This window comes from Oryctolagus cuniculus, chromosome 9 (genome assembly GCF_051225735.1).
Source record: "Oryctolagus cuniculus isolate XC-2025 breed Fujian yellow rabbit chromosome 9, ASM5122573v1, whole genome shotgun sequence".
In the NCBI taxonomy this organism is placed as follows: domain Eukaryota; kingdom Metazoa; phylum Chordata; class Mammalia; order Lagomorpha; family Leporidae; genus Oryctolagus; species Oryctolagus cuniculus.
The window spans coordinates 15,109,981-15,126,708 of record NC_142875.1 but is presented as its reverse complement, the minus strand read 5'-3'; the positions used below and the strand labels follow the sequence as shown (position 1 = coordinate 15,126,708).

Sequence of the window (16,728 nt, the reverse complement as noted above, 5' to 3'; positions counted from 1 at the left end):
TTTCACATTCTACTGACAGTCAAGGTACCTTGGCTCCCAGTAACTGCTGGGAAGGATGGTTGGGATGGGAGAGAGGGTTGGGAATTTGCTTCTGCCAAAACTAAGAAAGGACATACAGGAAAGGGTTCTTTTCTCTAAATGTTTATGCTGGTAATCAGTCTGTGGGTTAAATAAAACATTTAGGACAATTTTACAATACCTACTTTCATTGAACACCTGTGGCAGTGGCCTCTAAATTTGGCCACATGGTCAGATCACCTAGTAAAAGGTTTTAAAGGCAAATTTCAGGCCTTTGTTTAGGCCTACTGAATCAGAGTTTATCTCTGTTTTTAAAATCCCCCAGGCATTTCTGATATGGCTGGTCTATTGAATCACTGATGTATTACGATTTATGACCTTTCAGAATTGATTTAAAAAAAAAATCGCTAACATTACAGTCCTATAGCATTTAAATCACTTGGCTTTTTTTTTTCCCAGAGTTCTAAATCACAAAAGATACAGTTACTGAAAACTAAAACTTTCTGTAATTATGACTCCAGTGGGTATCGTACATGTAGGGAATTTTATAGAAAGTCAAGGAAGGAAAAATTTTAACTGCCATCTATTTCCCATGTTGAACCCTCATGTTGCAACTTCCTCCTGAAGTGAGTTTTATGTCTGAGCCGGGAGGATTTGAGAGCTTCCCGTGGGAGTTCTGAGGCAGCAGCCCTCTCAACCATCAGAATCTCCTCTTGCAGCCCCAGCCACTTCAATAAGGACTTTGCAGCCTCCTTGAGAACTCCCTGCACAAACTATCAATAATCTATTGTTTTCTAACATGACCATTTATGGGATATTTGTCTCTTATTGCTACAAAGGAAAAAAAAATGTGTTCACTACACAGATTTTTATTTTTCCCATATGTTAAACAATTCATTCAGAGGCATAAGTAGACAACAAAAGTGTTATGCACAATGTATAAGTAGAGAAATAGTATGACACAGTCAACAGCATATCTGAATACTTGTCCTAGAAACAAACAGGTTAAAAATCATCTGTAAGTAAAAACCAAGCAACCAACTAAACAAGAACCATCCAGATCCATTTTAGTATAAAAATGCCTCCCAAGAAAAATCTTTAATGTCTTAATCGTTTTTAAAAAATGGCTCTTTTAAGGTGAAGCAAGGTTTGTTCTCTTAAATGTACATGCTTGCTTTATGAAAGGCAGAATTTTTTTACATATTTTAAGTGAGCTCTTAAAAATAATCACCCCATCAATCTATTAGCATATTTCTTCTATCCTTGGATGAGGAGTATAGTGATACAGAACAAATTTAATAAGGTGCTGGATGTTCTTGTGTTTATTTTGTAACCTAGGAAACAGAGCCAACTTTTAATGGCCATTTGAGAAACCAGTCAACGGAAAAGTGCAAGTTCCTCTATCCAACCTTTCAGGAAGGGAAGAAGGTCAGATCTAGACACAGGGCAGCTTCAGAAGGAAAAGAAAAGTAGGTCTGTATTAAAACCTGCATATAGATTGTGGGTGAGATACATGTTAATTATGGCATATGGAAGCATACCAGCAAGTCAGAGCAAAGTAAAATTCCAAGTAATCTCCATTTTTTGAATGTATAAACTTGATTGATCTGAAAATCAGGATATTATCATTGGGTTTCTTTATTTCTCACCCTTTCAGTGACACATAGGAGAAATCAAAGATTATCAGACAGTATTCCATGGGCTTTACTACCTTAGTCTTGCCACGTTCAATCGTGTGGAATTATGAGTAGTTAGCGGGGAAATCACTATTTTGTGTTCCCTATAATTGGATTTCTAAGATGGTCTCCCATATTTTTGTGTGGTTTTAGGAAGAGAAGATCTATATGGAATTCAATTTTAAGAAAATCAAAAAGGGAAGTTTGACAAAGTTTTATGGTTCAGCATTGAATTATGTAGCTAACAAATGAGTGTAGTAAATGGTAAATTTTGCTCAAATGACATTTGCTAGAAAATGTTTTAAAGTTTTATTCTAAAGAAATCTTTTTCCTATGTTGTCTTCCTTTAACAGCCCACTTTTCCTGTAGGTCCCGCAATAGGGACAAATACGGCTATTAGCTTTGCTCCTTACCTAGCACCTGTAACCCCTGGAGTTGGGTTAGTCCCAACGGAAATTCTACCCACCACACCTGTTATTGTTCCCGGAAGTCCACCCGTCACTGTTCCGGGATCAACTGCAACCCAGAAACTTCTCAGGACTGACAAACTGGAGGTATGCCAATCCTCTCTGTGCTTTGAGATGCATTTGTGGCAGAAGTGTACTTATACGTGAATGCCTGCAAGTTATTAAATTCATTCCTGCAAAACAGCCACACACACATGCATGCACACATGTGCACATACATGCATACTTCAGACCCTGATCTAGAACTCATGCACTGCTAATTCAAAGGCTTGAAATTAAAGCCAACTATTAAGAAAAGTCATCTATGTGAAATTATTAACTTTAACATAAACAAAAAATACCTCTATGGAATATGAGTGTAAGGGCCAAATGTTCAACAATCAGTATGAAATCAAACCCATACAGACCACAGAGATGGGGCCAGGTCCTGAAGACCTCCTGCTATGCCAGGCGTTAACCCTTGCTGGATCCTGGAAAGTTCTGTAACTGGGCAGAGCAGGAACCCAGCAGTCAGGACGATGCGGGACATTTGGGGATGAGGTAGGGGGTGGGAGTAGGTACGACCACAGCTGTTTACCTATTGGTATGATCATATTTCAGCATTTTAAAAACAAGTATGGCTTGCTCCAGAATATCGGCCCTAGTTGGGTTTCCTGGTAGACAGAGGGCCAATCAGTGGCTGGATAAACCTAATGAGATAATTCCTTCTACTTAAATTCAAGTGTTCTATAAAATTCAAGAAAACAAGTTCATATATTCATAAAGCAAATCTTAAGTTGTGAATGCAGCCAACCTTCCTATACTTTGTTGGATAAAATTTCGCTTTAATCAGAGCTAGAGAATTCATCTATTTATGATACTCTGTATCTCTGAGGGTATTTAATAGAGCATTTTATAAGGTTGTATAGAGTCTGATAGACTGTTGAAAGAGTTCTTGTAATTCAATTACTGATTAAAGTTGTTAGGTGATATGAGTATAGTTAGGATATACACTGCTCCTTATGTTGTATCATTAGAGAATGTTCTTTGAGTTTGCATTCATTTAAATATTGACCCAGTGAGCCTGGAGAGAAAAGAAATATTGTTTTCTAATAATGCTGTGAATGCTTTAGAATTTGGAGTTTCAAACTGCAAATACTACTAAAGATGCATATTTTCCATTTAATCTGGAGTATATGGATCCCCAGATGAAGGGACTATGAACTGTAATCACTCTTGTTTAGGAAAGATCCAGCCTATCCCTGTGCATATTGAATAGACCTTTCACAGGACTGGAAAAGTGTTTGGGGCTCCACCTGCTGGGCCCATGGAACTCTAGTGTTGAGGATATGACTATGTTTTAGAAAACAAATTAAATCAGTGGAGTTGGGAACAAACAGTCCTTCCCAAAAGGGCTGGTAGACAGAGACATATGTAAAAATGATTCACAACGACTTTAGCATGAGCAGCTTTCAGTTCTTTCAAACCAAGAATGAAGTCAGCTACACAAAGAGACCCTTGGCAAACGCCTGATGACTGGTCCTTGCCTGTGATGCTGTCACAGACAGGAATCATCCCATTTGAAGAGGAAGGCTTACTCAGTATCTGTGGGAACATCTCAGCAATTTTTATGTTGTACTTTTTATGAACAGATAAAATGCTGACTAATGGCCAAACTAGGAGGAAGGGAAACAATGAACAGTCTTCTGATTTATCCTGTTTACCCTCCAAGCCAGCTGCCCACTGGGTAGTGAAACAGTTTCCCAAGAACTTCACAGACTGAATTCCATGCCAGCGGCCCATCATGAACATTGCCGGTGATCATGGTGTGCACTACCACGTACATGTAATGCCTTTGAAACTGGGGGCCCGAAAAGAAAGAATGTGCAGTTCTACTAGAAAGTCTTACCTATTAATGAAATTTAAAAACAGGCAAGAAGCACATAAGTACCATACGCGTGGTATTCATGTCATTTCATGTTGTCTATATTCAAGGCAAACTCAAGAATACTCTGCAATTTTTTATGAAGGTTCTCGTGATACAGAAAAGTCTTGAGCTCCCAGAATGCCCAGAGGATGGGGGATTCTAGTTGACTAAGATTTAAGATAACTCAGTAGTAAAAGAATAAAAAGAAAATCAATACTTTCAACTCTATTTTACTTCTCTTCATTTACTTCTCTCTCTTTATCTTTCCATATTTCTCTCCTTTTTATATGTGTTTTATCTTTTTTCTGTATTGTCAAAAGTAATATAGTGGGGCCTGAATCGTGGGTTAGTGGGTTAAACTGCCACCTGCGACACCAGCAGCCCTAATGGTCACTGGTTTTTGTCCTGGCTTTTCCACTTCCAATCCAGTTACCTGCTAATGGCCTGGGAAAAGCAGCAGAAAATGGCTGAAGTGTTTGGGCCCCTGCCTCCCTCATGGGAGAGCCTGGTTCCTTGGCTTCCTTGAGGCCATCTGGGGAGTGAGCTAGTGAATGGACGATCTGTCTCTACTCTCTTTCTCTGTTAACTGTGACTTTCAAATAAATAAATAAGTAAATCTTGACTAAAAAATATAGTGACCTTAAGATGAAAATGTTGATGTCTTGGATAATATAGTTCTTTTTTATGATTATGAGCACAAATTGTTTTAGAGCAGGGGAGAAGGTGGAGAGGCTGGGTGTTCAGATTCACTTGCCTTCACGCCCCGTCCTCACATGCAGGAGCAATAAGTTTGTCATTTCCTTCAGATTCTGAGGTTGTACAGCTGTGACCTGCTGGCATAATCCAGGGTGATTATCCCCAAAGCAGGTGCATGCACGCACACACACACACACACACACACACATACACAGCATTCCCATAACTGTTAGGATGGGAGATCTAGAGACATAGAAGTGATAGACAGACCGACGGTCAGACAAAGCAGGCAACATGGTATTCAGGGACAGGGGAGGCTTCGTTGAGTTTTCTTCATGTTAGCTAAGCTGCAGATTTCAGATTATTTTCTCATTACAAATTTTCACCCAAGCCAAGGGGGCAACACTAAATTCTAATTAGTGTCTCAGTAATTGCAGTTACTTGGTTATGGATAATTAAAATCTTATTGTGAATGGTCTAAAGCCAGCATTGAAAGTAAGAAAAAGCCTCTCTTCCTTTGCTTACGTGAGCACCCTGGGCCTCTGGGGCGCGCTGGCCTCTAGGCTTTCCTCCGCATCGCCCCCTCTTCTTCCCCTGTCTCAGGTCTGCAGGGAGTTCCAACGAGGGAACTGTGCCCGGGGAGAGACCGACTGCCGCTTTGCACACCCCGCAGACAGCACCATGATCGACACAAACGACAACACCGTAACCGTTTGTATGGATTACATAAAGGGGCGTTGCATGAGGGAGAAATGCAAATATTTTCACCCTCCTGCACACTTGCAGGCCAAAATCAAAGCTGCGCAGCACCAAGCCAACCAAGCTGCGGTGGCCGCCCAGGCAGCCGCGGCCGCGGCCACAGTCATGGTAAGTGCGGCGGCCTGCGCGCCCTAGCACCTGCCGTCCTGGCGCTCTCTCCCTCTGCCAGGAGCCGGCTGCTTCTAGGGCTAGGACTTAGATGCTCTTGGAAGCAATTGGGACATGTGGAAGGCTGCTACTCCTGCTGCTCCGCTGCCTAAGTTTTGTTGTTGTTTTCCCCTTTGTTTTTGTTTTGTTTTCCCCTCCTTCCCTTCTTCAGCACAATAGATAAATCCCTCAGGCGCAGGGAAGCAGATGCGGGCTGTGGGCTCTGTCTGTCCCTTCCGCTTAGGCTATGAGACTGCACTGAGGGTCTTTCTGAGAGAGGTGGAGCCCTGCAGCTGACCCACAGACAGCAGTCCTGAGAGACTCCTAGCAACAAGTGACGGAGCGGTGACTGGCTTTTCTCTTTTCCTGCTTTCTCCCTCTTCTCTTATTTATCACAAGGGCAGTTTTTGTCAAACTCTACCCCCTCCAGTGAAATTTTACATAGAATGGCATTTCATGAAACACAAAAATAGAAGGCTGGTGCAAAACAAAGGAAAAAAAATAAATAAAGACCTGGACCCTGGCTTGCCTCCCTTAATTACCCACAGCCCTTAGAGAGCAGCAGCAGCCCTGCTGCCACCACCTGGGAGCCCATTACCGCTCCAGATGCTCAAGGAGCCTATCTGTCCATTAGGACCTCAAGCTCCATGGTTACTGCCACCCAGGAGCCTGCTGGCCCTCCGGAATCTAGGGCCTCACCCCAGACCTTTGCAGTCAGAATCTGAACTTTAAAACATAGCCGTTAACATCTCAGAAGCACCTACCTAGGACACCACTTCTCAAATTTAGATAATTTTGGGATTTCATTGACAGGCATTTAAGGTATTAGAAGAGTCTAACAGGATGAGTTCCTTTCTCCCGGTTTTCTTATTTAATTGGCCCGGGTGTGTCTTGGACAGTGGTATTTCTTTAAAACCCCAAACAATCCTCCTGTACAGGAAAGATGGAGAATCACCATACTAGGCTGTAGAAATTTCTAAGTAATTTGTTTTAATGTGAGATCTCTGGCTTATCACAGCTACTTTAATATACGATACACACCGTGCATTCATTCATTCAAATCATTTAGAAAAAGCTGCCGTGCGTCAGGCACGAGCTTGGGTAGAATAAATACGTTAGGCTGCCTTCCCTGCCCTCGAGGAGCCTGGAGTTTGATGACAGCAACAATGCTTCTTACTGACAGGATGGAAATACGTGGTACAGTCCAGTGGGGTGGGAAGGACTCTGTGGCTTGTGTTTCCTTGGGAAGGACAAATATAGCTCCAGGGAGGAAAGTCATTGTTCAAAAACACATTGTTCTAGTGACCGCCACCTTGTACACTGAGAACTGGTAGGAATGGAACAGTGGCGAGCAAGTTCATCATTGCTCAACCTTCTTCTCAGAGACGTGCATAAAGGCACAGGCTTGTGATGAGTAACAGGGATACAGCCAGAGAGAAACAGAGCCTGCCTCCAGGTTTTGGTCAGAGAGAGCTTTCTAATCCAAGCTTATCTCCAGGCAGTTTGAGAACTGCATTGTTCGTCCATCTCACTGTTTTCCTCTGAGGTCTTTACTGTTCCTTTAGTTCCTTTAATGTCTTTTCAGTGTCCCTTCCTCTTCTCATTCTCATTCTCATGTCACTGGACACAACACTGGTTCTCCTGAGTGCATGGATTTCTACACATGGAGGGACACATGGATCCACACAAGAGAGTCAGGAAAAAGCGGGCTTTCCCTTTCTTTGTTATAGTAAAAGAGTAGTTTCCAAAATTCACTACAACTGGGAATAGGGAGAAGAGGAAGGAAGCGGGGAGTAAAGTGATCACGTAATGGTGATGAAAAGGAATTCTTTTAACGGGTAAATGAGACCCTGTATCCATTTGACCAGAGTGGAATCCATCTTACTATCCATTTAGTAATGATCTCATCCCCTGAGAAGTAAGATTGCTTTCAGGCCAGCCCCAACTTATCCTAAATGGTGTGTTGGTTGCTGGGCACTAAGAATACATTTTTTCCCATAGAATTCACATTATAAATCATATCTACATATTCAGGAGAGCCCCAAGGATAGTAGGGACTCTATCTGCAAGAGATGAAGTAGCTTAAATGAAGAAGTTTGCAGTGTTTGATAAAGAGGCGGAGAGGTAAAACAGGGCCCAGGGATGCCTGGATGCAGGACCTTGAAGACTAGCAAGCCTCTTTCTTCTTTCTCTTCCCTCTGTCTCTGGTCAGCCACCTCCATTCTCTAATAGTAGCTTCTCTACATGACACAGACCATGGCTTTGCACATATGCAGTGACATGTTCTTAACACCTTTAGACAAGGAAAAAATTAGTATCTTCTACGTTAGCTCTAACTAGGGAGAAAAAAAAAATAATTACCAGTCATTTTTGTGACCATGCCTGTAGTAAAACTGATGAGAAACTATGAACGGCTCAGTTTGGGTACCATGGTTTCTGGTCACTGGGGTCTGAGATGACTAGTGCAAGCACAAATCCTGGTAGCTCAGATCCCTGTTAATACAATGAACCATGGTACTAGGAGTGCCCGTGGGTGCCAAGCCTGATTTTATCTGCCTGTTTCTTAGACAATCGTGTGTAGATCTGCAGTCAGTCTATACCTGATCACTGAAGGAACACTGCATCTCGGAGGTGTCAGTGGTAGATGACCTAAGCTGGCGGGAGAAGAGCAGGGATGGCCATCTGTACAAACAGCTCATTGCCCAGCCTCCTGGCTTCCCGTCAGAGCTGTGCGCCTTCACACGTCACCACGGTTACAGCTACCGTAGCTTCTGGATTATTACACCATGCCCAAATTTGGAGTTCTGATAAGTCACAGGATCTCCTGCATCTTCAAAGACAACCCAAAGGAACATCGTTTCAATACGAAAGCCAGTGTCTTTCTGACAATGACAGGAAAATTACCAAGTCTATTCTGTCTGTTTGGTTGTAGTGAGAGGCTCACTTGAAGCCAGCCAAGGTGTAGATGGACAAAGCCAAAGTACCCTTACTCTAGTACCAAGACTACTCAGTACATTGGAGAATAACTATTATTTCCTTATTCAAAAGGGCAGTGGGAGTGATTATTGCAGTTAGAAGATATTAATGTTCCACTCAGCTGAACCCAGCACACTCCCATAGTTCAATTTTATTATCATGGACTATCTGTGAATTCCCTCCTTAGTTTTGCTTGATTAGACCCTAAAAAATAAAAATTATAGTTTTGACTCTAGAAAAAGAGATATTTACTTTCTGCAGAAACTTATTCTATCCTATTACCTCTTAATATATAACCTCGAGACTCACCAGAATTTTTAAAATGTAGCAGCCAGACATAGCTCCCTGGTGATGTTTGAATCCTCGTGTTAGCTGTTTTTGTTCACATAGAGCAAAATGGGAGGATACAAAGAAAGGACTACTCTGCAAAAGGAAGTGGGACAACCTGCCACCGGCTAGATAAGTTTCCATTGTTCAAGGAATGATGTACAGGAAGTTTGCTTTCCATGTTACTTGTCCACATCCTTTTATTCCATTTTAAATTGACAACTGTTTGCTGTCAGTGGGGTCTTCCGACCCCTTGGATTTTGTCTTTGCCCGTAATGCCTGGCATTGGTTTCCTTGCCTTGACCTATACTTAGATTGCTCCCCCACCCAGAAAAAGAAAAACCTGGATTCACATACGGTCTCCACTACTCACCCACCCAATTACACAAAGCTGGAGGGGGCTCAGGAAGGGCAGAGGATCAGAAATGTTTCTGAGGCCAGCAAGAATGATGCCAAGCGGCTGGTGCACAGTAGTAACTCATTTAACATGAAGCTCTTTCTTTGCACTGGTGTTTAAAACACTTGGCGATCTCTAAAGTCTGTTCTTTCAACATAGCTAAATGTATGTCATCAAACAATATCATCTAAAACAGAACATCTGCGTGCCAAAAAGTTGCTTTATTACATGATTACTCATGCACACGAATCTTTAAAATATATTCTGCATATGTGCTTCACAGTGTGGTGGGTACAAGATGTTGAAATATATATATATATATATGACCTATGCCCCAAGACCTCAGTGCTTACTTGAAAAGAAGATATTTGCATCTAATAAAAAATTATAGTGTGAAAGAGACATACAATCACTGGTTCACTCACTATACGTTTTTCAGTTTCTTTACATTCCTAGATTTTTCTAAGTTTTATGACTGGATGAATTCTAAACTAAGAAAGGAAAAAAGAGAACAGTAATCTTCCAGTGACCACTTTATGGAGAAGCACTAATATTTCTTATTCTACGTGGAGGCTGCATTAACTAATGTCTTGTTAAATCAAAATTTTGCTGATTGATGGCAGCTTTAGGAAACGTAATCACTCTTACAGTCAGCATTCCAGAAAACATCCACACAATAGCAGTGTGATTCTACAGAGACTTAAGGGCAAGAAAAGTGAAGGGAAAAACTGAATCTGAAAAGTTGAGGCCAACATTATCTTGAGTTAAGCCATCCAGTCATGTTCTCAGTGTGATAATGACAACAGGCAATGTAGACCCCCTTTAGCTAATACAGACTAATTTAAGTTTAAAAAACAAAAAAGACAAGACAAAACCTTACATCACTTAATGTAAAACTGCAGAGATGAAAGATTTTAAACCAAATAATGTGGAAGTTCCATGATGCTGGATTTACATTTGAGAAAAAGAATATTTAGTACATGCAGGCTTTCTTATTGTCAAGCTCATTGGGATTTTTTTTTTTTTTTGAAGTTTACAGTTTCGCAATGTTGGCTTCATATTTTTGATGGCCACTGTCAAAACTACCTCCCAATCCATGTTCTTCTCCCTTGGCCATCCTCAGTGCCTTCTACTTATATTCCTTACCACTTGATTTCTAGTCGCTCTTCCTCCCCCACCCCTTGTAGCTCCTGACCTGCCTCCTATTGACTCCATGCTTCTTATCATGAATCATCAAGTGATGATGGGCTCCTTTTATTTGCCAAAGAAAATATAATTGTTTCACATTTTTGAGAATTCAGTAATATCATGTCTTATCTCAAATATCATAATTCTACCGCAGAAGTCTAGAATATAACATTTGTATTGATTAGACAAACCTTGGGGATTTATCTATTGTGCTAAACATAGAAAAGGGGTATTTCATTTTTTATTTGCATTAAAGCTATTCTTTTGAATTTCTTTATTTTTATAGAATTCCATCATAGAATGTTAGGGTTTTTCCCCAACAATTAACAAGAAATAGGAAAATTTTTATTGTGGTCTAAATCAATCCATATTTGTTATTATTTTAGCTGTTTAAATGAAACTATCTTCCCCAGCATAAAGCAATAAGATATTATTTTATTTCTAAACTTTCAAGCAATTCTTTACTATTTTTAGCTGTTTGCTATTTTTAGCTGCTGAACTTGTTTTAGTCAAGAGTCCCACTTCTCAGTAACTGGGTTGGTCACTGACTATAGCTAAAAGTAAAAGTAAAATTATCAAATAGAATTATTTTGACACCTGAGGACACTAAATACCTTTAAAAAGGGTATTTTCTTAGTATAATCCGGTAAGTTTTTTGAGATAAATTAAACTATAATTTCAAATGTAGTAGAAAACAGAATGGATGATAAGTTAGTCATCAGAACCAGAATGATGGAATAAAAGTGAGAATTCTGGAAACTCACTATCTAAATTCACAACATACAAAGTCTGGAACCTCAGTGGTCATTGCAAGACACTAGCAGAGTGAAGAAAAGAATTGAGACAATTATCCACATGATTCAGACAAAAAATAAAGATCCAAACCCAAACAGTTTTGCCTAAATAATCTTGTGTTTGAATATTTTTTTGCCTGAATTGTTTTGTCTCAGTTTGCCCCTTCATTTTGTTAGGCTAGATCTAAATTTTAAATATTCTTATGAAATTTTTCAACTTGGACTGTATGCATTTATTATTTTATATTTGAAAACTAACTTATCAGAAATTCTTCAAACCTATGGCCCTTAAAAGTTTTGCATTTTTTTTCTTAAGCAATATAAAAATGCTTATGGTGTGTATGCAAGCTGCTGTTTTAATTAACTTTCCTGAATTTCAAACATCTATATTTTACTCTCTTATATGCTTTTAACTAAGGTATGGTAGATGCATTTTTGCTTCAATACTAATTTAAGGTGTAATATTCATTTCTTTAGAGAACATTTTTGTTGTTGTGCATGCCTAGTGTTTTGTACGTTGTATATTGCATTCAGAATATTTTTTTCCTTCTCACCTATCCACAATGCAATGCCGTTCCCATGATGCACCTCTGCTTGCTGTTTACCTGTATGTTAATTCGCTTGAATCCCATTGGCCCACTGCCATCATGTGCTCGCTGCCTGTTATTAAAAGACTCAGTCGACTGCCAAAGCAATGAAGCGACCTCTCGAAGCAACTGTAGACCTGGTACTTTGACCTTTCACCTTTCGCTTTGCATGTAGCTTTTCAGAGAACCATCTGAGATTTGTATTGTAAAATACTGGTTGCCAACAATCATTATTATTAATTTATGGAATAAATTCAATAAGGTGTTTAGCCATCTCATTTTCATATGTAATCTGTGAAATAAATTAATCCTAACAAATTTTAATACCTTTTCCAAAAGAGTGAAGCAAATTTAAATTACTTGGCACAGAAAATGCTCATCATAATTCTTATTAACCTTTAAATTTAAGAAATTGCCATTTAAAGGAAAGAATAGGTATTAATAATAACACAAATGCTTCTTTTCCCCCTTAGAATAGTTTAACTCATTTTAAAAGCTGAAGCCATTTTTTTGTTGTTGTTTTGCTTGATAGTTTTTCTTTTCCTTAGTTGAGATGCTACCGTTTTTGGGTTACAGAAATCATGCTTTCGCTCTCAATAACAAATTCTCACTCATTCGACATTGCCGCTGTTTAAATTAAGGTGCATGGCAGAGGCATCTCCTTAGCTGTCATTTTAAAAAAGAATGTTGCAATTGATGATCTCTGTGGACACAGAAGGTGTGTTTACTTTAAGTTAGACATATCTTATCGAATTCTTCATTTCTAGGCCTTTCCCCCTGGTGCTCTTCATCCTTTACCAAAGAGACAAGCACTTGAAAAAAGCAACGGTGCCAGCACGGTCTTTAATCCCAGCGTCTTGCACTACCAGCAGGCTCTAACCAGCGCACAGCTGCAGCAGCACACGGCGTTTATTCCAACAGGTGCGTGCCCTGACCGTCCACGTCTGTGTCCTCGTGCCCTTCCGGTCATGTGCTTTCTTCTCATTTCTTTAAGCTGTTTGGTGGCACCTAGTTTGCTTTTAAAGGTACAATACGGCCTGAAATTCATCACAATCCTAGCTATCTAGATTTATTGACCTTTCTTTAAATGATGGCCTAGGACTGTTAGGATTCTAAAGCCAAATATTTGACAGAGTTAAAGTGACAGGTTTAACCCATCAGAAACAGACAGCAGTGAGGGCATTTGGTTTCCTGTATTTACAGAAGCTCTGTAAAACTGTTTATGCACATAAGACCTTATATGTGTGTCAACTGAAATTTCTCCTTAACTCTGAATGCCCTAAAAATTCCAGTACATACTAACCTTTTTTTCTATTTCTATTCAGATCACTAAAAATGAGGCTACACAAATTAAAGTAATCCTCTACTCATATTTTTATATCCATTCTATCTCTTTCTCCATCCTTCTCAATTTTCACCAAGTTCACAAATATAGAGAGCTCTTGTCCTCAGTTTCTAAGCCAATGCCTGATAATATTAGGTGCCCCAGTGCATTAACCTATGTCACTAAGATATCAACTACATTCATCACAGAGTCTTGGAGTTTGAAAGATCCTTGGTGATCTCCTCATCCAGTTGTTTTACAGATGAGAAAACTGAGGCCCCCTAAATGAGAAGTGACTTTCCAAGGTGGCACAGCTAATGAGAAAACAATGTCCAACCTGCTTCCCTAGGCCCGGCCCAACGACATTGCACACTACCCAGCCTCTACCTATGGATTCCACAGATAAAAGTGAACTTTCAAAAAGTGGAAGTCAGATAAGAATAGTACAACCAAAGTGCAGTGCATGTCAGCTCTCCCTCACTTTTTGCCCTCCCACACACCACACAAACACAACTACCACAAACTGACTAGTTTTCACCTTGTAGTCTGTTTTAGAAGCAGTTGTTTGTGGGAAGATCATTGATTCAGTGTTTCTAAGTCATGATTCTTCATCTCATGATAAGTGAGTTGACAGTAAATGTAGATAAAGAAACATTTTATCAAAAAGAGCTTTTTGGTGCTACTCTGTATGGACTGACTGGACTTTCCTAGTCCATTATCCATTTCCTTAAATCCTCCTGTATATCAGGAGTTGATACCAGAGGGAGTTGAATAAATATTTATGTGATATTCTTTGTGTAAAGTCTACACTTTGAAATGTATTAGTAACTTGTGAACAATGTATTTTATAGTAAAAATATCAATTATATAAACAAAATGGTTCTTAGTGTTTAGTTTTCTTTTTTTAGTTCTGCACCTATCACAAAATAACCTCAGGGGCCTGTAGTAGCATCTCTAATTCTGTATGCCTTAGGGCTTCACTCTTGCCTGTTAAACCTCAGTGACACTCCAGTGCTAGTACAGCATAGCAGTGTTTGTATTGTAACCCACTTGAAATAACATAATGGTGAAGTAATTCTAGAAGGTAAACTTACTTCATGGTCCTAGTGCTTTCTAGAAGTGTCTCAAAGACCTGCTGGCCTCTAGATACTTTAAGAAGAAAAAACTTAGAATATACGGATGGGGAAACACATCAAGGGAACAGTCTGTTTCTGAAGAATGAGTGATAATGCCATTAACATCCCCCAGAAATACCTACTAAATCCTGGGCCTGAGTCTAAAAAAAATTCCAAAGCCCTTGAATGCATGGTTAGCATTCCCATCCAATAGTGACATATTTGTTAAATCACTGAAAGAATCCTCACTTTAAACTATTTTACCTGGAAATCACTTAAATATTTCCAAAACAAGGATGAATAACATCCCTTATGCAATAACCTGACTTGTTGATGAAATGTATTAAAGAGCAATACTAGGTATTGGCTGCTGTGGTTGTGTACTTCTGCCCTCTGGTGGATGTCTTAGGAACAGCTCAAGTGTGTCTGGCAACCCTCAACACAGTGGGCTATGGGAGGAAAAGGGGGCTGTGGCCCACTTAATTCTGCGAACTAGAAGTGTTTGCAACTATTATATGATATAAATAGCACAGTGAACAAACATATGGATCTTGTGTCCCAAAATTCCATTTCAACGTTTAAGAAATTTTAACATTTCTCTTAAATGATGAAAGAAAAAATAATTTCATTGAAAGGAAATTAGTATAATCTTTCTACCACTTAAATCCATATTATACATAAATTTCAGTGTTTATTTTAGCTCAACTTTTTATTTCAGGCTTTATTACTAATAGTTTCAACCTTATTTTTTAAATGATGATGATAATATTTATTGATAATCATGGTTGGTTTTCAACCTCTACAAATCAAGTAATAATGTTCAGAAAAACTCTGTAACTCAGTAGCTGGTGCACTCATTATTTTTAAATGGATAAGTTTTTATATTTCTTGAAGTGTTTCACTTAAGCTGTTATCACAAGCATGCAACCAGAAGCATTTTGTGTTCTCCTGGAGAATGCCCTTTATTGAAAGGTAACTCCTTGGAAAGCTTTGGATTTGCTATTAAAGTTCTTCACAGAAACAATGAGAATGTGGATTTCAAGAATTCTGCCTCTGGGCTGCAAAGATATTCATCTAAAATATTATGCAAAATATGTGGTTCTTCTTCAAAATCCTGCAAGGATAATTATCACCCTGGTTGATGCCCTCGCACATTTGCAGTGGGTGGGAATTTTCCTTTTTCATTTTTTTAAATTTCACTTTTGCTAGAGCTTATTTTAACCAAGGAGTTATCTTCTTTCTTTGCTATGTTAGGAAAGTGGCAAAACCACACACACTTACAAAAATAGCAACATAATATTTCTTGGCATTTCTCTGACAGGTTTATTCTGAGTTGCTGTGTTATTATAGACATTATTTCAATATTCCTCAAGCTACTGCAATTCTGTTAGTGACAGGAACAGTTGTTTGCATTTTGCAGATGGAAAAACTGAGGTTGTGCCTACATTGCAAAGTAGAATATATAATTAATGAAAAGATCCAGAATATTTCTGGCTCATAGATACTAGAGCTGAAATATTTGTGCAGCTAAAGCAGGAAACATTTGAGAAGGCTTTGTTTCCAGAACTTGTGCCTTAGTGAGATGCCTCAGCTGGTGAGAACAAAGCACCTGACAGATTCCTTCCTTGATTTGTTTCCTTGTATTGAAAGTACAGAATCAGAAGCATCAAATGTGGCCTAACAATAACAAACCGTAAAGCTTACATAGATTATCATACCACTTAGTGAAAAATTTATCAGTGTTTAGTAGAAACTATGTCAGCCTAACCACAAAAGTTTTTTTATTTATTCCATCCAATTCAGCAAGCTTTTCTCGAACACATACTATGTTTTGAATTCCAGAGCCAGTAATGAGAATATAACGTTCAGAACTAGGTGGAAACCAAATGTAATGCAGAGCATTGTGGACTTGCTGAGAGTGTGAGCAGACATTTGAGAATGAAGGAGGGTGAGCCAAAGCATTCTGCCGTCAGCATGTGCAGCTGGTGGTGGTTACACAGAATATGGGGAAGTAGGAGAAATGTGCTTAGGTCTTTGAAAGAGAAGCAAGATTTTAGCAATGGGAACCAGCATCCCAGGCAGTGGGTGGGAAGAGGAACAGCAGGTTGACCATTGTAGTGATGGTGTAAAGCATTTACAGGGCCTGTTGGGACAGCAGAATATAGGAGTGGGGTGAAAAAGCAGAGATGCAGCTTGCAAAGCCCAGCTCAGAGCCCGACACTGAGAAAAAGAGAGTCAGGCTCACAGCTAAGACAACGCTTCCAACATTTACATCACTAGGCCATGCAGAGAACATTGCAACCACATTGAGACTAAGGCCAGTGTGGCTGCAGGAGTTGCTGTTGATTGTC

The 16,728-nt window shown here is 39.4% G+C and overlaps 1 protein-coding gene across 20 annotated transcripts in view; it reads left to right on the top strand.

Annotated features, from left to right (window-relative positions):
* Positions 1 to 16,728, top strand: part of MBNL2 (muscleblind like splicing regulator 2) — a 172,672-nt gene that overhangs the window by 124,854 nt on the left and 31,090 nt on the right. For 7 of the 20 annotated variants that reach the window (XM_070048676.2, XM_070048679.2, XM_051850526.3 and 4 more), the window contains exons 4-7: positions 2,048 to 2,248; positions 5,367 to 5,630; positions 12,025 to 12,078; positions 12,706 to 12,859. In XM_070048676.2, the coding sequence (XP_069904777.1) occupies positions 2,048 to 2,248; positions 5,367 to 5,630; positions 12,025 to 12,078; positions 12,706 to 12,859 (673 nt within the window). The remainder of the gene's footprint in view (positions 1 to 2,047; positions 2,249 to 5,366; positions 5,631 to 12,024; positions 12,079 to 12,705; positions 12,860 to 16,728) is intronic. The other 13 variants (XM_070048682.2, XM_070048684.2, XM_070048680.2 and 10 more) reach the window with 2 other exon arrangements.